The sequence below is a fragment of the Amyelois transitella genome, chromosome 20 (assembly GCF_032362555.1).
Source record: "Amyelois transitella isolate CPQ chromosome 20, ilAmyTran1.1, whole genome shotgun sequence".
In the NCBI taxonomy this organism is placed as follows: Eukaryota; Metazoa; Arthropoda; class Insecta; order Lepidoptera; family Pyralidae; genus Amyelois; species Amyelois transitella.
Window position 1 is genome coordinate 2311767 of NC_083523.1, and position 23525 is coordinate 2335291.

General features: G+C 34.9%; 3 protein-coding genes across 3 annotated transcripts in view; all 3 read left to right on the forward strand.

Annotated features, from left to right (window-relative positions):
• The first annotated feature begins 106 nt into the window (after window positions 1-106).
• Window positions 107-8224, forward strand: LOC106134427 (zinc finger protein 558). Its single transcript, XM_013334488.2, has 9 exons — window positions 107-341; window positions 423-705; window positions 894-983; window positions 1219-1272; window positions 1514-1685; window positions 2683-2807; window positions 3442-3561; window positions 4643-4784; window positions 5856-8224. The coding sequence occupies exons 1-9, from the start codon at window positions 210-212 to the stop codon at window positions 6214-6216; spliced, it is 1479 nt and encodes a 492-aa protein (XP_013189942.2). The 5' UTR covers window positions 107-209; the 3' UTR covers window positions 6217-8224.
• Window positions 8225-8881: 657 nt separating this feature from the next.
• On the forward strand, window positions 8882-13284 carry LOC106134422 (polycomb group RING finger protein 3). Its single transcript, XM_013334483.2, has 5 exons — window positions 8882-9098; window positions 9413-9565; window positions 9910-10052; window positions 10653-10796; window positions 11436-13284. Exons 1-5 carry the CDS (start codon window positions 8987-8989, stop codon window positions 11559-11561), a joined length of 678 nt encoding a protein of 225 aa, XP_013189937.1. The 5' UTR covers window positions 8882-8986; the 3' UTR covers window positions 11562-13284.
• A 426-nt stretch (window positions 13285-13710) lies between these two features.
• LOC106134458 (coiled-coil domain-containing protein R3HCC1L) overlaps window positions 13711-23525 on the forward strand; it is a 28454-nt gene continuing 18639 nt past the window's right edge. The window contains exons 1-3 of the mRNA XM_060949855.1: window positions 13711-13936; window positions 15362-15511; window positions 16279-16352. Coding sequence (XP_060805838.1) covers window positions 16304-16352 — 49 coding nt within the window. The 5' untranslated portion in view covers window positions 13711-13936; window positions 15362-15511; window positions 16279-16303. The remainder of the gene's footprint in view (window positions 13937-15361; window positions 15512-16278; window positions 16353-23525) is intronic.

The window sequence follows — 23525 nt, forward strand, 5'->3', positions numbered from 1 at the left end:
ATGACGATTCCCTAAAATTGTCAAACTCACTCCGTGTCATACAAGTGTCATATCGGTCGAATAAATCAAAGCAAAGTCAAATCAAGTCAAAATACGTACATGTCAAGTCAAACAAAAAATAAATAAGAAAATTGTGAAGCGTACTTTACGTGCTTATCAATAATTTGTATTTAATTTAAAAGTATTACTTTTTAATAACTTAATTTACTATGAATTTCTCAGAATTATGTCGTATTTGTCTGAAATCCAACAAGCAGTTATTATTGGACATGTTCACTAGTTATGATGTAAAGAAGAAGACTTCTCTTTCAGAAATGTTATCCATTTGTACTAAAATAAAAGTAAATATAAGGAGATTTCGTATTTATTTTGTATGTAAAAAAACTTGCTGAATATCAATTAAAATTATACCCTTTTTTCAGCCAAATCAAGAGGATGGCTTGCCCAGGCAAATCTGCAAATTCTGTAGTAGACAATTAAAGAAAAGCTACATATTTTACCAACAATGTGAAGCGAGCGATAAGCAGCTAAAATGTCATTTAGATAATTTACAAGAAAACCAAAACACTGATACTAATATAAAGGTTGAAAATGGTGTGATTGACTTAGAACATAATGTTTCTGAAACCATAAACAGTAATGAAGATATAACTACATCAGACAGTGGTGTAAAAGATGAAGTTAATGAGGAAAAAGTTAAAATTGGTGTGTATTCACTATGTATTTTCCAGGAGCTCCACTCTTAGTTCTTTGCTTTGCCAAATCTGTACTTTGTAATCATATTCTGCAAAGATTGTAATTTTCTTGGTAGAAAAGTTTTTAAGCAATGAATAATATATGGTACATTATTTTACAAACAAGTTGTAATTTTTTACAAATTTCATTGGTTTTAGAATTAAATCACAATGAAAATGAGGATGACAGCTATTGGGATGCTGATGATGATAACATAGCACTTGAAAATATCAAGGTCACAATTGGAGGTAAGGTTCAGAGTAATTCTACTTTATTTATAAAAAAAATGCACAAATCCTAGAGATTGGGTTAGCCTCAAAGTAAGTTTGAGACTTGTGTTTTGCGATACTAACTCAACAGTGCTATATTTTTTTATTATAAAATATATAATATTACAAAATATAAATTGATAATAAATGTATACTTAATAACAACAGCTTTATATTGAGATTGACACAATTAAAATTGTATTTTCTTTATCAGAATCATGCAGTGAAATAGAAAATCAAAAAAGGAAAAGGGGTAGAAAAAGGAAAGGTAATATTGGTTTAAATTTACTGTATGTTTAATTGTTTACACAAATTATTAAAAATGTTATTTTGTACTTATTTTGTACTTTTCCCAATTTATAGTTAGTAAGTAATTTTTTTTGGATATGATTAAATTTTTCCATAATTGTCTTTTAAACGCTAAACAGATAGTAGATAAACTATAATTACGAAATTGTCAATAAAAAATTCACAAAAAAAAATATTAAAATAATTTAAAATAATTTCAGTATTGACAATAGATAATGACCCTGACAACTATTCTGCGAGACCTAGCAAGAAACCGCATCAATGCGATGTTTGTGGCAAACTCCTCAGTACCAAAAGTAATTTGAAGGCCCACAAAGTTTGCCACACGGACCAGAGGCCGTACCAATGTGCAGACTGTCCGGCTACGTTTAGGTAATCATGTGCTTCCATCTGGCGGCTTAAGTCGCATCACATACAAATACAAATATATATGGGACAAATTACACAGATTGGGTTAGCTTCGAAGTAAGTTCGAAACTTGTGTTACGAGATACTAACTCAACGATAGTATATTTTATAATAAATACTTATATAGATAAACAAACAGGCCAATCAGAAAAAGTTCTATTCTCATCATGCTCTGGCCGGGATTCGAACCCGAGACCTCCAATGACTTAGACAAGCGCACTACTGCTGCGCCACAGAGGCCATCATGTGTAATAGTAATAATAAATAAGCCTTCTAAACACTTAATTCTATAGTTTGTGATTGAATTAATTCGTAAAAGGCGACTAGCGGATAGGCTTATAAACTTGAGATTCTTCTTTTAGGTGATCACCTTAACTATTTCGATCTCAAGTCTTATCATTAAGCCAAACAGCTGAACATGGCTCTTCAGTCTTTGTTAGCTCTGTCTACCCCTTGACGGGAAAAAACGTTATTATTAAATCATATATCAACCATCATGTATACATATATAATTTACCTTTATCAAACTTTTCATGCAATCTCCTTGGTTTGGGTTCCTCCTGATCTGACCATCCATGAGAACATTGCTAGATTTCATCATACATAACCAATATGCAATTCAAAATTAAAATTTTTTGTTCATTATTATAGGATAGGTACTTCATATTGCTTAATAATTGTCAAAACATATGGTTTAACAACATTGGTTGACGTCAAATAAATTACTTAAAACTAAGTTTACTGCCACTTCCAAGGCGTCAGTGCAGAAGAAGCGGTAACAAACGGCACTGCAGCATTTTCTTCAACAAGACAACTTCACAATTATGCAAACTTAGAATAGAATGTGGACGAGAGAATACATTGTTTTTATTTTATTTTATTTTTTTTAATATAAAATTGCGCCAGTTTTCAGAATATAAATAATGGCACCAGTTAACAGAATCCTCTTATTTGTTCCCAGGGGTCACAGTGCGTTGTTCCAGCACAAGAAAGTGCACACGGGAGAGACGCCTTATCATTGCGAGTACTGCCCGAAACAGTTCTCGAGGCGGACGGGCCTCGTCAACCATATACGGATTCATACAGGTTTAATATTATTATTTTTTATTCTATTTCAAAATATAATATTATAAATGCGAAAGTTAGTTTATTTGTTTGTTTGTTTGTTACCTCTTAATGTGTTATCTACTGAAGTATAATGTTTCTGAAGTATAAAATTTCGAATATATATTTATTAAGAGTGTGGGGAGGGACATAGGGTAACTTTAATATCGGTAAATATATATATAAAAACTATAGTTCTCGTGGGATTTGCGAAAAACCTGCATTCTTTTGGAGGTGGCGCTAAATACGTCGCATTTTATTCGTTGCTTCTTGTTTTTTTTTTTTGAGATGGCGCGACATTCACGCGTGCGCGAAGCAACGGTTAAAAGCTAGTTATCAATATTTTAAACTCTAAAGAGAATACTGTGTGACTTAACTTTTTTGAATTGATATTTACAAAGTTATCTTGTGTATATCATTCCTATAAGTTATGTGTTTACATGAATTAGTAAATAAATTCTTAAATATATTCGATAACAAAAAACAATGGTTGACTGGTAGATAATGCTTCTAGCATAAAGTCCGCCAATTGTGCTATACATTTGTATTTTCTTCAATGAAGTTTATATATAATAAAAAAATAAAATTAATAATTTATATATTTTTTAATGGCAAGGTGAAAAGCTGTATAGCTGTGACGTGTGCTCCAAAAACTTCGTTCAGGGCGCTCAGCTGTCTATACACATGAAGCGACATAAAGGAGATAAGCCGTATCTATGTCAAGACTGTGGCAAAGGTAAGTCCTTTTATGAAATGAAATGCAATTTATTATGAAACATATATTTGCTACATTGATTACACAATTGGTCTCACACGAGGCACCAGGCCTGTCCTGTGGTAGATATATAGATAAAACTCTTTATTGCACCATAATAGTAAAACATACAAAACAACATAACCAATATTGCAGATCAGAATTGTATTCAATGCCCTTTATTTACTTGTCGCTAACATTAAGCATGCTGTGCGCACTAATTTATTTGTTTTCAACCGGTCATGTACCTTTGCTATATGTATCCTACTAATATTATAAATACGAAAGTTTGTGAGTAGGTATGTGAGGATATCAGTATGGATGTTTGTTACTTTTTCACGCAAAATGTGCTGAACCGATTACGATGAAATTTGGTATGTAGGTAGCTGAAGACCCAGAATTACATATAGGCTACTTTTTTTGTGAGTTCCCGCGATATTGATAGGGTTTTCATGCGGACGAAGTCGCGGGTGGCCTCTAGTTAAGTTATATTATGTTGTTGTGTGTGTTGTGATAAATAAATAAATTAAACGTAGCTGACAATACCGTTTCTAATATCTAATAATTTTTACAAAACCACTTTTATTTGCGAGAAGGAAAACAGATTTAAGTTGGAATTCTTTCTGCAAACTTAATACTTATGTAACATAATAAAATAACTATTTTACTTTTATAATGTAGATGCTGCATTTATAATCTGTTTTAATTTTTATCACCATTTTATTCAATGTTTTCATTTAAAATTTTATCTATAGAAATATGATACTATAAATGCATTAATAAATAACTTCGAATTAAAATAGCTCTTATTGTGAGTAGGAGCAAAAAGACTTAATTTTTTTATGATAACATAATATGAGTTAATTTTTTTAATAAAAGGTATCATCTATTATTTTGTATGACCTAACCCAACCAAGGTATAAAAAACACGATAATACAATTTACAAGTTTAAAAGGGCATCAAAATCTCTAATAAAATCATTAAAAAAATATAAATTTGAAGATAGGTACTCCATTTGAAGCGAATTTTTTTTTTATTTTTTTTTTGTTTAACATCTACCAGGGTTCCCAATAAAAGCGGACCTGAAGGTGCACCAGCGCATCCACAACGGCGAGAAGCCGTACTCGTGCCACCTGTGCACGAAGACCTTCGCCACCTCCGGCAACCTCTCCATTCACGTCAGGATACACACGAGAGAAGTCAGGTATGGTCATAGGGTTTCTTTTTTTTTATAATTTTGTACGGTTATGTTTACAATTTGGCGCCATAATTTCCAAATCAAACGCGTGTTCTTCATTCTTTTATTTGAATATTTCATTCATTCATTCCTATAATCCCGTACAGGGTTAAAAGCTTGCAGTTTTGGAATATTGATAGGTCACGTTTAGTAGTTATAATGAACACTTACTAAAACGAATATCGAGCTCGGGTGTCATTTTTTATTTGTCAAAATCAGTCACTCACTCAAAATATTGCTTGGCAAAATGCTACAGTATGTCTTTATTCCCTCCCTAGACAGAGCCAACAATCTTGAAATGAATCGCTATGACCGGTTTGATGGTGTAATGGTGGAATTGAGATTCAGATCAGATAGCGACATTATGTGGCTAGTAGGTTGGTGGCAGGCCGTTGCTTATAAGTCGAATCGCGAATTAGGAACTTTCTCTTTATTGACCTTTATAATTTGCGCTTAAAGACAAGCTGCTAAAACAAACGTAACTCGTATTTTTGTTATGTATGTATATGCATGTCTGGAGAGGGCTGCTGTATTGAAAAGTTTCTTAACAAACTTATAAAAGCAAGTAAATTCTCAATTCGTCGTTATCGTTTTTTGTAAAGTATTTTCAATCATATACGGTTTCTGTTACGCAGTGGTAGTACGTTTGTCTGTGACACTGGAGGTCTCGGGTTCGAATCCCGGACAGTGCATGATGAGAAAAGAACTTTTTCTGATTACAAAATAAAGTATCGCTGAGTTAGTATCTCGTAACACAAGGCTCAATTTACTTCGAGGCTAACTCAATCTGTGTAATTTGTCCCGTATATATTTATACTAGCTATGCCCGCGACTTCGTCCGCATGGAATAGTTATTTTGGGCATTATTCCTCAAGGGTGAATAATTTACTCCGTTTTTTTTTCATATTTTCCATTATTTCTTCGCTCCTAATAATAATTTTTCAATTCGAACCAGTTGTTCCTGGGCGCGTTCGAACAAACAAACTCTTCAGCTTTATAATATTACTATAGATATAAATATATATTTTCTCCCGTCAGGTACAACTGCCCGGAATGTCACAAGGGTTTCGTAACATGCAGTGCTTTCAACGTTCATCTCAAAAGGCACAAAGGCCAAAGGGACTATCAATGCGAATGCGGCAAGACTTTCTACACGTCATCAGCTCTGAAACAACACAAGGTCGTCCACACCGGAGAGAAGAAATATCAGTGCAAAATATGTGAAAGGAAATTCTCACAAACAAGCCATTTGAGTCGACATTTCAAGAGGGATCATATGAAGCCGAATGTGCCCGTGCCTTCATCGGAGTATTTCAAGCATGTGATAAGAGAAGGAGAGAATAACGTGTTCAATTTCTTCTCACAGAGCGCGTCGGATGTGAAATGCGAGAATTCATAGTGTTTTTTTTGTGAAAGGTTTTGTACATACATACATAAAATCACGCCTCTTTCCCGGAGGGGTAGGCAGAGACTACCTCTTTCCACTTGCCACGATCTCTGCATATTTCCTTCGCTTCCATCATCCACATTCATAACTCTCTTCATACAAGCTCGGCGGTTTCGGGTACTTTTGACCTGACCCTTTACCAGGACGTCCTTAATTTGATCAAGATACGTTCGTCTAGGTCTTCCCACTCCGACCTTCCCCTCCACACTCTCCTTGTATATCTGCTTAGTCAACCTGTTTTCATTCATCCTCTCCACATGACCGAACCATCTCAACATACCCTTTTCTATTCCTGTAACTACATCTTTCACATCACAACATTCCCTTATCACGCTGTTCCTTATCCAGTCACTCAATTTCACACCCAACATACTCCTTAACGCTCTCATTTCCACTGCATTTATTCTGCTTTCGTGCTTCTTTTGCCATACCCAACTTTCACTCCCATACATTAATGTCGGGACCAACACGCCCCTGTGCACAGCCAGTCGAGCCTTTTTGGATAGTTTCTGACTGCTCATAAAGGCATGCAAAGCTCCATTCACCATGTTCCCCGCGTTCACTCTCCTTTCAATATCACTATCACACTTGCCATCTGATGTAAACTTTGATCCTAGATATACAAACTCTTTCACTTGCTCAACTTTTTCTCCTCCAATCAAAATATTACATGCTGTCATTTCTTTCTCCATTTCAAAAACCAGTGTTTTAGTTTTGCTTACGTTCACTTTCATTCCTTTCTCTTTTAAAGCTTCATGCATACAGTTTACCATTTCCAGTAACTCCTCCGCTGATGACGCCAGTACAACCTGATCGTCGGCATAGAGCAGACATTTGACGAGTAACTCATTCATCCTTAATCGTCGTCGTTCGTCGTCTACTTTCAGACTCTTTCAAATCTGTCAAACAACTATCCATAAATAGGTTGAACAGCCACGGTGACGCAACACATCCTTGCCTAACGCCTTTTTCAATCTTAAACCACTCAGTGTGCGCTCCGTTTATCCTGACACAAGCACTCGAATCCTCATATAAGGATTTCAGTGCTCGTATTAAGAGACTGCTCACCCCATGCATAGAAAGTGCTGACCACAATTCATTCCTCTCAACTCTGTCATAGGCCTTTTCCACGAATGTGCAATAGACTTTTTGACTCTTGGCCAAAAACTTTTCGGCTATGCACCGCAAGGAAAAGACCTGATCAGTTCGAAATCCCGCTTGAGCATCCCATATTTTGTCATCAGTTTCATTCCTGACTCTATTAATCAATACCTTAGCATACAATTTGCCGACGACGCTAAGCAGGCTTATACCACGATAATTTTTGCAGTCCAGTTGTGACCCTTTTCCTTTGTAAAGTGGCACGATAACAGCCTTACACCAATCTTTTGGTACTCGGCCGCTTCTCCAACATAAATTGAAAAGGCAGTACAACTGTCTAGCTACGACGCCTTTTCCTGCTTTTAGCATCTCGACCGACACTCTATCATACCCAGCAGCCTTACCCGCTTTCATACTCTTAAGTGCTTCCACAATTTCGAACATTTCAATTTTGCCTTCCATCTCATTCTCTTTTTATTCAAAAAGGAAAGGTTTTGTGATTTTTATTATTGTGTGATTAGAATATGTTTGCGACTTTGCCCGCGTTTATTGAAATATCTCATTAATTTATGTTACATACTGTGGGAATTTAAGGATTTATCTCTTGGGATGTGTCAGTTCAAATGGATCAATATTAATTTTATTAATACTCCTAAAATATAATACGTTTTATTTTATTTATTTAATCTAAGTATTTATTTGATCATCGCATCTTAGAATTAATAACTAGATATTTATTTTTAATATAAATGAGACAAATGTGAAAAAAATTATCGCGAATTTGACAAACCTCTAAAACTAGAATTTGAGGATTCATTTTAATACTCATAAATTCAATCAACACATTTACTTGTAAGTTTTAAACTGTGAAATAAATTATATGTTTTAGATTCTAGTTTATTTTATTTCGTATTATCACGTTCTTATCCCTTACGGGGTAGAGATAGCAAACTTATTCGAAAAGGCTGAAGGCCCACGTTCAGTTTTAAGTGTTACTTAGTATTACTTCAGTCTTTTCTAATTAGTTTGCTCTATCTACCCTGTAAGGAATATTATTAACAAAGAATTTAAAATTTTATAGCGCACTGGCCGCTAAAAAAAATGATTGTCATGGATAAGAATTACACTCTTTATTTTTAATAAAAAAAAAGGTTTGTCTTTCTTTTACCATGGAAAATTAAAAATAATGAATTTAAAAAGGCAAAGGTAATGATAAAAATGGTATCGGGATCGATAAACACCGGTACCGTATAAGCAGCACTAGTTACTGCGTTTTATTATGGTCATAAAAAAAAAATTGTTAACGTGAATATGAAGAAAATAGGTATATAAAACATTATTTTATGTTATTTACATCTTCGGAACATATTCATTTTCTGTTTACCATACAGATATTATAAAATATTGTAATTAAATAAAGGAAAAAAACATAAATTATGAACAAAACGAATTTTGAGGCACTGTCAATGTCAATCGAACGAAAGTAAGAAAGATTTTTAATCTGTGCTTTGTGACACTGTGTGACGAGTCGACGAGTTAGCCTTTTTCTAGTTCTAATTATTTATTTCTTCTTAATTTTAATTTGTTCGCCTAATGCCTTCACTGCAGACGTAGTTTTAGGATGACCATGGAAAGAAGGATAAAATTAAAAACACTAAACAGCCACATTACATGCAAGATCTGCCGTGGATACTTTATTGACGCTACCACAGTCACAGAGTGCCTACATACATGTGAGTACAGTTATTTATTTAACTGGTTGCTTACTTATCGCAGAAAACAACCCTGTAATCTAATTTCGGTTTGTGTTGTTTGTTTATCTCATAAATAAACATATAATAATAATGTTGACAGAATTTTGACACTTGACTGTTGACAAAGAATGGTTGCAAATATTCTGTAAATCAATTTGAATACTCCTCTAAAAGTCTATTAATAAGCTAAAAGTAAAGGAAACACTGTAAAAATCTATCTTAAGACAACGCATAACAAAATGTTTTACTAAAACTTGATTATAACCTATAAACATTGTCTTTAAATTTTTCAGTTTGTAAAAGTTGTCTAGTAAAACATTTAGAAGAAAACAACACGTGTCCAACATGCAACATAGTGATCCACCAGTCGCACCCGCTCCAGTACATCAGCTTCGACCGGACAATGCAGGATATAGTTTACAAACTTGTTCCGGACCTACAGGACAGTAAGTATGAGTACATTGTACTGTCATAAAGAACAGGGCATAATAGGATGTTAAAAGAGCCAAATTTTTCTAAGGCTCAATAAATTGCGCAACCTTTCCAACACTGACTGTCCAGGTGAAGAGACACAAGGGGTTCTATTTTAAAGTGTTAGTAAGTATAGGACATAATGATACAATAATATGATGCGATATATGAGAGTTATTAGTCTTTTCTATACACTACTTTAGGAAAGAAAATATAAGAGCATTATACTTTTGCCAGTTTTTGGGTTGCTAGTGCACTTTGCAGTCCTCTTGATATAGCTTTTATTGTATATCACTAATTAAATGTAAAACCTTCTCAGATGAGCTGAAACGTGAACGAGATTTCTACCGTGCACGGAATCTACCATGTCCCAAAGATGCCGCTTTAGCTAATGACAAGCCTGGCGGTGGTGATGAACCAGAGCAACCTGACAACACGGACTGTCATAGGAAGGATGAACAGGTAAACAAAGTTTTTAAACAAATGCCTTATTTTCACCCATATTTCTTAGTAACTTTCACCTTTGTGATTTGTCTTCATACTCCACAATATATTATGTGTGCAAAATATCATGGAGATCTGTTCAGTGATTTTGACAAGTAAGACGGACAAACAAACACACTTGCACATTTATAATTTATAATATAAATATACACACTAAGAAATTATGATTGTAAATGTTGTAGGATCTTATTTTGTGCCATGTGGGTAACCACAATAGGACCACTTCCTCTCTTTCCCATGGATGTCGTAAAAGGCGACTATGAGATAGGCTATTATATTAGGATATCATATTAACTTGGGATTCTTCTAGGTGATGGGCTAGCATTCTGTCAAAATTCAAAAAAAAATTCAAAATTTTTATTCATTATTATAGGATACTATTATATTGCTTAATAATTGTCGTATGGTTTAACAACATTGGTTGTCACTACTTGAATCTCAATTATATTATTTAGCCTAACAGCTGAACATGGCCTGTCAAGTCTTTCAAGACTGCTTGCTTACCCCGCAAGGGAAATGGATGTGATTGCATGAATTATATTATTTACTAATTTTCAGGTCAATGTGTGTCTGGAGTGTATATCAACATCGCTGAGGACATTGAAACGTAGCTTCATCCGGTGTTCGGCTCAGGCTACCATAACACATCTGAAGAAGTTTGTAGCTAAGAAAGCATTAAACGGGATGGAGAAGTATAGAGAAGTGAGTCATTTTGTAATAATTTAATTACTTCTTTCTCAAGGAGGTTCACCTACAAGTTGGGCAATTGTGTCCCATTTTTGCAAGAACTTTGTGATTTTACTGATTTCTTGAATGTCTTAAAGTTGATTAAGGAAATTAAACCATTTAATATTGCTAAAACATATACATAAAAACATTACAGTATATAAATTAGTCACTCGCATTATACGACATCCATGGGAAAGAGATTGTTGCCCTATTCCTAAGTTCCGGGTGCATTCAGTAGTAAAACACAAGTTCGACAATTGTATTTGCACTGTTACGAGTAGTGTTGGCAAGAACAGTATATTTGGGTAAAGTATAACGCATTGGCCAAATAAGTAGAACCTAGATTTGAATCTAATGAGTTTCCCAGTAGCAATTTTTCATATAAAATAAATCGTACAGTGTCCATAGACGCTAACTAACTTCGCGAACACTTATTTCTTGCAAAATTGTGAATACCTCAAAGAATTTTTAAGTTTGTGAGGCAACAAAATCAGTTAAGTGATTTTGTTGAAAACGAACTTAAAAATTCTTAGTTAAGATCCCAACTGGTCCTCGAATTAAGAATATTCTCTTCTTTTGATTTGGTTAACACAATTTAAATGTAAATTACAGATTGACATCTTATGCAACGACGAGCTCCTAGGCAAGGACCACACGCTCAAATTCGTGTACGTCACCCGATGGAGGTTCCGGGACCCTCCACTGCGGCTGCAGTATAGACCCAAGATTGATTTATAGATAGATTGATTGATTAATATATGAATTGATTGATTAATAGAAAATTGATTAATTTATAGATCAATTGATTTGTTTACAGATGTGAACATTGATTTATAGGTAAATTGATTGTTTTATAGGTAGGCTTGGGATTTAAACTGTTTATCGTTCATGAGGTTGGTGTGGTCATGTGGACAGGATGAATGAACGTCTATGCAAACACCGTTAAGCAAATTTACTGTTATTATTACAGATATAGTAGTTTTTGTGAGTCCTGATCTTTTATAAGATATCCTTTTTTTTTAAGGGTGTAGGTACTAAGCCTCCGTTGTCTGTCCGTCTGTCCTCACCAGGCTGCATCTCATAAATAAGGGTAGTAGAAAGCTGATTTCATCTTCTTTTCTTTTGAAAGATAGTGTTGGACAAAAAAAAAGAAATTATGTACATGATTTTACAAACAGTTTAAATCTCTAATCCGATGGAAACCAATTAATCCTGTGGTACATAGTTTTAAGGATATGAGATGATTTTATCGCACAATCTGTCACTTATTTAATCACAACTTCGATTGTAGAAAATTATGGTTACATCATAGACGTTAGAATAGTCCTTTATTGTAACAAATAGCGACCCGTCCTGGCTGCACACGGGAAGCATTTATATATACGTATAAACTTCCTCTTGAATCATTCTATCTAGGTATTTGAAAAAACTACATCAAAATCTGTTGTAAAGTTTAAAAGATCTAAGCATACATACATACAAAGGGGCAGAAGCAGGAGACTTCTTTATACTATGTAGTAGTTTCCAAAGGTTACAGATATCATATTTTATTTTCCGAATTTGATCCATTCTGTGTTAGGTTCCTCCTTAGTTGGGTTAAATGTTACCCCTTCTTTTTCAAGAAGAAAACTGTTCTTACCTGTGTGATACCAAAAGGTTTACCTAGGTGATCTGCGGTCAACTTTTTGTACTAGACACCTTGAGGTTGAAATTATCTTACATATGGCCATAGATTTCGTCCCCAGATAGCCCACAGACTATGTAAAAAAAACCTATAAAATTAGAATGTAGGTGCGAAGTGTGCAAAGACAGTTATACAACATTATAAAAAAAATAATGTTATTTTAAAACCATATTTTTAGTCTTTTGATGTATTGTGCTGTAACCATAATAATTATTTTGTCTGATTGAAGCATGATTTATTTTAAATTCACAACAATATGAATTTGATATAAATATGTGCAATGTCCCCTAATACAAAAATACTTATATATTTTCTGAAACTACATACCTACCTACTTTTAATATTATTAGATTTTTTACGTGTAGAAGCAATGTTTTCTTAATTTTTTGTTGAATTGTTTTTCGTAGACATACCTTTTTTGTTGCCGTTTAATTTGAACACCAACCAATTTTAAGAACTTATTTATATAATCATAATTGATTCCTACGTCTTTATCATAAAAGCCTAACTTATAACTAATTAAACAAATTTGGTATATTTGTACAGTGTCCTTAAGCGGAGTCCTTAGAATTGGGTGGTGCAATAACTCTTTAGTTTCTTCATTTTATTAACTGAAAGGAGAAGACTTCAGAATTGTTTAGTTTTTACTTAAAGAAAGACTCATTTTATTTATAAGCAATCTAAATAAAATGTAATTTGGTTATAATAGATATAAATAAATGAATTTTATTATTTAAATAAATACATAAGTGAACCTGAATATATTATTTGAAAGAACATTGCAAGAATCTTTTTATTTTGTTTACTCAGGATCACTTTATAAAAAACTAATCTTTTCAGAATAACCTTAGTAAATGGGAGATAAATTAGAAACTTTCGACCAAAATTATATGTCATACTAGCATTTACAGGTAAAGAAGTATGTTTAAACTCAGGTAAAACAAAAATCTATACAAAATTTTATCGAAATTGGACCAGCGATTTTACCGCGAAAAGAAATAGAACAATTTAAAATTACAGCTTGATTTATTTATTTATTGTTTAAGGAAAAGTTATTTCGTGATAAAATTTGTCATCTAACAACTCAATAGTATGATAATTGCGAATCGTATTTACCGATATTTCGAGATTGTGTACAAGTTACAACACTAAACTTCTGTGTGTGTGAGTTTATCGTACAAAGTGAAAATGTCACTGTCAAAATTTAAATTAACATGTGTATGTGTGGGTTTATGAAAAAATGAAAATGGACGGTCGCTAGTTTCTTTTTAGCACGTGAAGTTATTTTTATTTATTTGCATTAAAAACAAATTGCCGTCAAACTGGGTGCCAAAACGGTGGAGAGATTCCTGAGCCTGGCGGACAGCAATTTTGTTGACGATGTGAATGACGACCTAAAATGTTTTGTGGCCGAACAAAAAGTTGACAGGTAAACAAGTTTTATTGTACTAATTTTACATCTTTAATTACCGTATTGTTTAATATTTTAGTTGTATTGTGTGGTGGAAGTTTCTTCTTTCATTGTACAAAGTTATTAGGGTTGTTTTCTCGAGGTTAATTTCCAATTATTTTCAAGGTTATCGCGAGTTACTGGCCAAGCAAATAGAGCATGTTATTATGTGACAGTCAAGGCTATTTAATATGCATAAAGGTGTAAAAAATACATAGCTCGTTGGCGTCGTTTCCGTGATATATCCCGTTTCGTACGGTAACGCTACCTACACATTCCAATTATGTAGTTTCTTGTTTAAATTATCGCAATTTTTGCGCCGAAACCTTCACGGTTGGTGCTCATAAAACATTAGCTCTCTGAAATTCTTATATTTTATTACTGTATGATGTATAATATTTTGAAGATCACTCCAGTATAATTGATAATCTAATTGTAAATAGTAAGTAGGTATCTAATGGACTAAATGAATTTTGTTTCTGTACACAAAGCCAGTTTTACATGCATACAGTTTACCTGATAGCAAGCAGTCATTATTATCTACTTGAGGTCAAAGTAAGGGAACATTTTAGATGCAAACTTTAGAAAAGTTACCATTTAATTTAAAATTTCTAAATGTTAGACATAAGCATATATTAAGGTAACTAAATTACCACTGTGATATTACAAAATGCCATTAAGTCGTCTGCAAAAAAAATATTTCCCCTAAGTCTGAAGTGTTTTCATGATTGGTACAGCATTCCTGAAAATTAAACAAAGTTACAAACCTTTACTTCTTTATATATTAGTAGGTATATGTACATATCAAGTACAATATATTAAATTATAACTAAGTTTTTCAAAAAAGGTTATAATTACACAATGTAGTCACCAGGCTACCTGACGTGTAAATTGTGTGGGATAATACATACATACATATATCACATCTCTATCCCCTCATAGGGTTGACAGGGCCAACAGTATTGAAAATACTGAAAGAATTAAGATTCAAATACTGACATGTTAGCACTTCGCCTAAAAGAAAAAAAATTAAAGACATACATTTATATCAAATAATAATAGTTTGTTTTTATGTGCAAAAAAGACTTTACAAACAAACAAACAAATCTATACTAATATTATAAAGCTGAAGAGTTTGTTTGTTTGTTTGAACGCGCTTATCTCAGGAACAATTGGTTCGAATTGAAAAATTCTTTTTGCTTTGAATAGACCATTTATCAAGGAAGGCTTAAGGCTATATAACATCACGCTGCAACTATAAGGAACATAGAAGTAATGGAAAATGTGAAAAAAACGGGGAAAATTATCATCCTTGAGGGCTTCAATGATGCCCAAAATAACTATTTCATGTGGACGAAGTTGCGGGCACAGCTAGTAGTAAATAAAGTGCCATATCTCCCCCAGTGTCCTGGTGTTCCCTCCAGTGAGCAACTACCGAAGGTTCCTCATCCATCGCTGTGTGGAAGACCTCGGTGTACTGGATCTTGCTACGTTCTCCATAGGAGTCAGCGACGAACGTCGTACTGTCGTTTGCTATAAGGACAAATTGCTAAGGTTTGTTACACATGATAAAACTCATTTTATATATTGTACCATTCCTGGATCTTTAAAAGTAATTTAAGGCGTGGTATCTCGCAAAATGCAGATTTTCTTATTTACTTTATGACGATCTAGTCAGGTCCAGTAGTTTGAAATTTACATATGTATATGTATGTATGCAAAAATTGCAATTATTACAAATGTATTGTGTTAAAGAAAGGATCAAATGACTATCAATAAAGATATTACAAACAAACAAACTATGTATATGTAACTGTGACAAAAATAATATTTTGCTGTATATAGTAAGGCAACAAATATTACTTTATATTTCACTAGTGGCCCGCCACGAATTTGCTTGTGGTATTTACATACATACCCAACACCCGCAGATTTGTTGTCTTTATTACATGTATTATGAGTCCATTACAAACAAAAAATCAAAGTTCCGTAATTAACCTTTATACTAATATTTTAAAGCTGCAGAGTTTGTTTGTTTGAATGCGCTAATCTCAGGAAGAACTGGATCGAATTGGAAAATTCTTTTTGCGTTGAATAGACCATTTATCGAGGAAGGCTATAAACGCTGCAACTATAAGGAGCAAAGAAATAATGGAATATGTGAAAAAAACGGAAGATTTTTCATCTCTGAAGGCTTCAATGATGCCCAAAATAACTATTCCACGCGGGCGAAGTCGCGGGCACAACTTGTAATATTATATTGTTGTTATAAAGACCAAAATTTCTCCCAACGTTTTTACCCCATAAATGTTTCATTTCAGTGATGAAGCTTGCGCCCGCCCTACTATGGGACTGACACATATGGACCGTGATAATGCGCCCTTATCAGGACAAGGTTAGTGAAGCTTTACCTTTAGAATACACTGCACTGATGGGTTATTGGAAAATAAATTAATATTTGCCGTGTGGTTCCCGGCACCAACATAAAAAAGAGTAGGACCACTCCATCTCATTCCCCGTGGATGTCGTAAGAGGCGACTAAGGGATAGGCTTATAAACTTGTTTTAGGCGATGCGCTAGCAACCTGTCACTATTTGAATCTCAATTCTACCATTAAGCCAAACAGCTGAACGTGGGCTGCCAGCCTCTTCAAGACTTTTGGCTCTGTCTACCCCGCAAGGCATATAGACGTGACTATATTAATTATAATATGTTATCGATGCCGGTGGATGAAGATACCATTCCACCGCGCTGACGAAGCCGTAACATTGCTAGATCATACATCCTGTGACCACGGACGGTGCGGTCAGGTCAAAACGTCAGGATGAAACGGTATGTTTGCGTTCGTTCCCGTTTGCATACGTAAAATAGATTGTCGTTATACCTTAATCGCATCGGTACTTAACTTATTCAATTCGAAGCTGTCAGAATTAATTAATTAATTAATATGTTATCGATGCCGGTGGATGAAGGTACCATTCTACCGCGCTTAAGAAGCCGTAACACTGGTAGATCATACGTCCTGTGACCATGGACGGTGCGGTCAGGTCAAAACGTCAGGATGAAACGGTATGTTTGCGTTCATTCCCGTTTGCATACGTAAAATCGATTGTCGTTATACCTAAATCGCATCGGTAACTTAATCAATACGAAGCTGTCAGAATTAAAATGAATGTTTGGAAAAGGTAATAGTAGGTAAAGTGTAAAACTCGAGTAAAACTGAGAGATATTACTTTATTTTTTTTGTCTATTCAACCTGATTAAATGATGCGGTAGATAATCGATAATGTAACTGTTTTTTTTATTAAAGTAGACTTTTGGCTTTGTCTACCCCGCAAGGGATATAGACGTGACTATATGAATGAATGAATGAATTGATATGTTATCGATGCCGGTGGATGAAGGTACCATTCCACCGCGCTGACGAAGCCGTAACATTGCTAGATCATACATCCTGTGACCACGGACGGTGCGGTCAGGTCAAAACGTCAGGATGAAACGGTATGTTTGCGTTCGTTCCCGTTTGCATACGTAAAATAGATTGTCGTTATACCTTAATCGCATCGGTACTTAACTTATTCAATTCGAAGCTGTCAGAATTAATTAATTAATTAATATGTTATCGATGCCGGTGGATGAAGGTACCATTCTACCGCGCTTAAGAAGCCGTAACACTGGTAGATCATACGTCCTGTGACCACGGACGGTGCGGTCAGGTCAAAACGTCAGGATGAAACGGTATGTTTGCGTTCATTCCCGTTTGCATACGTAAAATAGATTGTCGTTATACCTAAATCGCATCGGTAACTTAATCAATACGAAGCTGTCAGACTTAAAATGAATGTTTGGAAAAGGTAATAGGTACAGTGAAAAACTCGAGTAAAACTGAGAGATATTACTTTAATTATTTTTTTTGGCTATTTGACCTGATTTTATGATGGGGGTAGATAATCGATATTGTAACAGTTTTTTTATGTTAAAAGTAAATTTAAACACCTTGAGTGTCGCTGGCGTGACAGACATTTAAACATTACTTAAATCAACATCCACATTATTAAAAAATAGAAAAAATTTGTATGTTTGTTACAAATATACTCAAAAATACTAGATTGATTTTCACGAAATTTGGTACAGCAATTATTAAGTGTTGCAGTTGCATGCACTAAATAATAGGACCACTCAATCTCTTTCCCGTGTGTCGTAAAAAGCAACTAAGGAAATGGCTGATAAACTTGGGATTCTTTTTGTACGCGATGGGCTAGCAACCTGTCACTATTTCAATTCCATTATAAAAGCATACAGCTGAACGTCATCGGCCTTTAGGTCTTTTTAAGACTGTTAACTCTGTCTACCCCGCAAGGGATAAAGACGTTATATGTATGTATGTAATAAGTAACTACTTAGTAGTAGTAATGCCGGCTATTGCTAAACTGCAACACTTCAAGTGTATAGTGTGTAGGTAGTAAGAAATTGCTACACTCTGTGACACAATCGTATGAAGTGAGCGGTGTCTTGAACAATCGTGATTCGAAGGGATCCAAGGTCTCAGGTGGAAGGCCAATAGAAATTGGGGATCTCATGTTTATTATCATCATCAATTGATATTACAGTAGCTTAGACAACCTTGAAATAGATAAAAGAAGTGTCTGTCTACCCCTCCGGGAAAGAGGCGTGATTTTATGTACATATGTATGTAAAAATAAGATTAAGCGTTGATTTCAGAAACTAGATTTTATTACTAAAACAGTTCCGTCCCCGTAGTATGGCACGCACGACGCCGTTTTTATCGCGCGAAAAAATTTGCTATTTATTATTTCGAGAAATGGAACAGCGGTTTGTTGCAAATTCTTTCTTATTCATAGGTAATACTATTCAAAATGGGATGGAATTTTAAAATCCGAATGACATAAAACAATAATATGCATTCCGATGTCTACTAAATAATCTTGTAAAGAGCTGTTTTTTTTGGTGTATTATTTTAGTAAACACTTCCCGTATCCGAGACAGGTAAACTTGTACATTATATAACAAATGCACGAGACAATGCAACAGGAACTGAGTCTTGTATTCGGTAACGAAATTACGATAAGCACGACACTATTATTATTGTTGTCTGTGCTCATTAGTGTTCTGAAAAAAAAATATATTATGCATGCTAGTCGTGCTTTGCCTCGAAATTTTTCTCGAGGTTCGCTCAGAGTTTTTGGGATGGTCGTGGCTACAAAATACAACATTCAATCTTCAATGCAACATTTCAGTCATGAAATGCAAAATATTTGTTATCGCTATCCGGTTTACTTACGTATTGTATACATATAAAAAAAATTATATCAAAGCGCCATAACCTTCGTCCTTCACAATACCGCGCATCTTGCGAACAAAAACAAAAAATGACCATACAAATACCTATGACATAACCCACAAATGATGCAAGCCTCCGTTGTAAGTTTGTAATAGTCTGAGCGAATGTGGCACAGTCAGTGAAAGTGGCACGCTGCGGCTAACTAGGCCCGAGTACGAACCCTTATACCCTTTAATCGTGTTAGATTCTAAGTATATTTCGACACTTGGTGTTTGCGCCAATTAGTTATCTGTGCGCTTTTAACAATAGTAAAAAAAAAGAAAAATCTTCCCGCCTTTTTTTGAACGTTTACTAAATACACATCTTTTTATCGAGTCCAGAGTTTTATTTCGTCAAAAATTATAAATCAGGACTAGTTGTCCTCATTACTTGGTGATTTCCCATGTCGGCGTTTGTGACGCAATGGAGGTTTGCAACGACAGGACCCTGGCTTTGATCCCCAATGACCGCACAATATGGACTGTTATTGGGGATTAAAGGTTATGTGTTTGAACATTAGTTTGAAAACTAATCGATGCTCTTACGGTGAGGGGAAACGTCGTGAGGAAACCTGCACATTCAGGCAACTGGATGTTGCGGACGTCAGACAGGAGTCGCTTCGTGTAAAAATCAGACTTACCCAATCCAGGATCCATGGTCAAAAACATACACCAAGCTCCTCTCCAGAATGGCGAGGATGCAACCGGGACTAAAGTCAGGAGGAAGAAGACAGCTCTATATGAAAAATGATGGCATGATGACCTGGTTTCGCATATCTTGAACATAGTTTGAGCTTGGCTGTGTGGTAGAGTAGTACTATCTCATTACGTTCTGTGCATATCAAACTAAAGGCAAAAGCAATAACATTAAAAAAATACGGTGTGTGTTCACAAAAAAAAAAACAAATTTTTTCAAAGCTATTCATTCAAAACTCTTAGTTTAGATTCACCTTCGAAGTACTCAACTTTTCGCTAAGTATCTCTCGCTTCATCAGACATCTGATCAGTATCTAGGCGTGGTAGTATCTTAACGTATAGAAGCAAAGACAGTCAATCCCGCTTGTCAATAATGATAGATTGTACGAAGTATTTGCGATTTTACACTGACATGCCATAACAAGCTCTTAGCTCTTTCGAATCAGGAAGGAATTGATTTCTGAGCCTAACAAACGCTGATTGTCGGGTCTAGTCACGACTAACCTTTATTTCGAAATTGATCGCCTATTCGGTCCGATCTCTGCAATTTTTATGCTGCTCTAGTATTTTCCTGGGTATTTAGTTTTTGCGAATTTGGATAAATAACGGCTTTTAATGTGCTGAAGAGATGATGTCCTCTACATTTTAGTATAGGACCAACTCCATGTCTTTCCCATGTTTTTTTCCGGACCGACACCCGGAAGTCCCGGGTTTGAATCCCGGCCAGGGCATGATAAGAAACGAACTTTCTCTTTTTGGCCTGGGTTTTGGATGTTTATCTATATAAGTATTTATTATAAAATAAAGTATCATTGAGGTGGTATCTCGTAACACCAGTATCGAAGTTACTTAGAGACTAAATCAATCTTTGTTATCTGTCCCTTATAAAGGTATTTATTTATATAATTCGTAAGAGTAAGACAATATACGTAAGAGTTAGGGTTAATGCACTTTGTTAGGTTAAACTTTCCTGTTAACTGGGATACTTAGGTTAGATAGGAATCGCTTCGTGTAATTACCCAACAGACACTTTTTAATTTGATGTGATCTTCTTGAGTGAAAAAAATATTCCAACAAAGCAACCTCAACTCAGGATACTGATGGTAACCATACAAACAAGTTTAGACAGTTCGCACAGAAGCGTAGCGGTACTAAATCAACCAATGACAGCGCTTCATTATTTAATAACGTGACCTGATTGGCCAATTTCCTTAAAACATGCGCCAGTCTGATTCTATTACAAGAGAACTCGCCCTTAGTATTACGTAACATCTATCTGACATACAAGCCCTAGTAGAAAGTCCTCGTATAATACACACATAGTATATAACATACAGATAGTAGGTACAAACATATAAAACGAGATAGTATCGGGAAGTTGCGCCAAACCAGATTTCAGCGAGGTACAGTCGACGTGATATGCACTATGTGAGATTTAGATTCGTATAGGTACCTACCCTACCCTTTTCCCAGATTACTTTGTCATAATCTTTGCCCCGTCTTATGGCATGTTAATTGTCAATACTTATTATCTAGTTTTATAATTAGCAGGTCTTTCCTATGTATTTCTCTCTTGTGGATTTCCATTTCCAAACAAGTAGCCTATTGTTTTAAAAAGTCCTGAATCATTTTTATTATATTATTGATAAAATATACTACGTTTTAAAATTAATATCGATGGACCCTCATGGTCGTACATAGTAACAAATGTAAAATAATTTGTGTACTTTTTAGTGGTGACGACTGTACCTGCGTGGCAGTAATGATGCACGTTTAGATAAATGATTGTAACTTACGTTTTTCACATTATTGCGACACGAGAGAATCTCCATGCAGTTAATTTTACTCAATATAAACTGAGAAAAATCGGTATAATAAATAAATAATATACGGGACAAATAACACTGATTGAGTTAGCCTCGAAGTAAGTTCGAGACTTGTGTTACGAGATACTAACTCAACGATATTATATCTTATAATAAATACTTATATAGATAAACATCTAAGACCCAGGCCAATCAGAGAGTGTTCGTTTCTCATCATGCCCTAGCCGGGATTCGAACCCGGGACCTCCGGTGTGACAGACAAGCGTAATACCGCTGCGCCACAGAGGCCGTCTAAACGGTACATACTCTTATGAAATTATACTCGACGAATAGATTTATTTTGACCAGATGTTTCAGACCGTATTCATATTCATAAGTGGAACCAGGATTCCCTCCAAGTAGGGGTAGGCAGAGATAGTTTTCGCAAGACACATAGGCCACGTTTAAATGGATGGGATAGTGACGTTTACTTATTATGAGCTACTTGCTTCGTCAAACGCCAACAGAAACTCACCAGCAACACGTGTCGTCAAAAAATGACAGACAAACATCCACTACATGTTTTGACATCATTGCACACAGAAATGCCCGCAAATTAGTTAATAAATATTTCATGTAATAAAAAGAAACATCTTATTTCAATTTTATCATTAAGCCAAATAGCTGAATGTGGCCTATCATTCTTTTTTTCAAGACTATTAGCTCTGTCTACCCCGCAAGGGATATAGATGTGACTATATGAATGTTTGTATGTATTCAAAATAAAGTTTTAAATATATGAACTCCATCATATTACGCGTCGATCTAGTTTTCCGCTCCATATATTTCAGACTCGAGTAGAATAGCCTGCCTCCCTGTGAATGCATTACGTCTTTTTATGTAACTACTTACGAAAGCACTGGCTAGGTTTGTCTGAATCTGTTTTTTATTCGGTCGTTTGTAAAAAAAGTCTCATCTCCCATTCGCTATTCAATTCACTGAATATCGTCTACTATTGTTATTGTACTCGTATGGTACAGTAATGCGTTGGTATCTAGTTTGAATGTTACGAAGTGGTCAGTACTTAGATCAGAATAATGTTTATCAGCCAAAACTAGCAGGCTCAAAACATAGCTGTTCCACTTCACTTTGCCCTGATTAGTGTTTAGAACTGGCCCACGTATCTTCTTAGCCGCGTGTATCTGAATCGACAGCCTTATGGCTGTTTTGCAACATTTGTTGTACCTCACCTTTGTTTTATATCTATGATTGTCACGGAAACGTGCACTTCGCACAAGTTAACTTACTAGCACTTATTTATAATCACGCCTTTATCTCTTGCGGGGTGAGCAAGAGCCAACAGTGAAAAGACTAATTGACCACGTTTAGCTGTTTGGCTTAATGATTGATTTGAGATTCAAATAGTGACAGGTTGCTAGCCCGCCTCCTAAAAGAAGAATCCAAAGTTTATAAGTCTATCCCTTAGTCGCCTTTTGCGATATCCATGGAAAAGAGATGGAGTGGTCCTATTATTTTTCTATTGGTGCCGGGAACCACACGGCACTTACTTATCGGTAGTACTAAAAGTACTAAACTTATTGATAGATCCTACTAAAACTCTACACACGTGGATATATTAAATTGTAATTTGAATGTTTAACCATGATCTTATATGTGTTATATTGATCCCCTGAAGAGGTTGCGAATGTCAGAGGGGAGAATTCTTT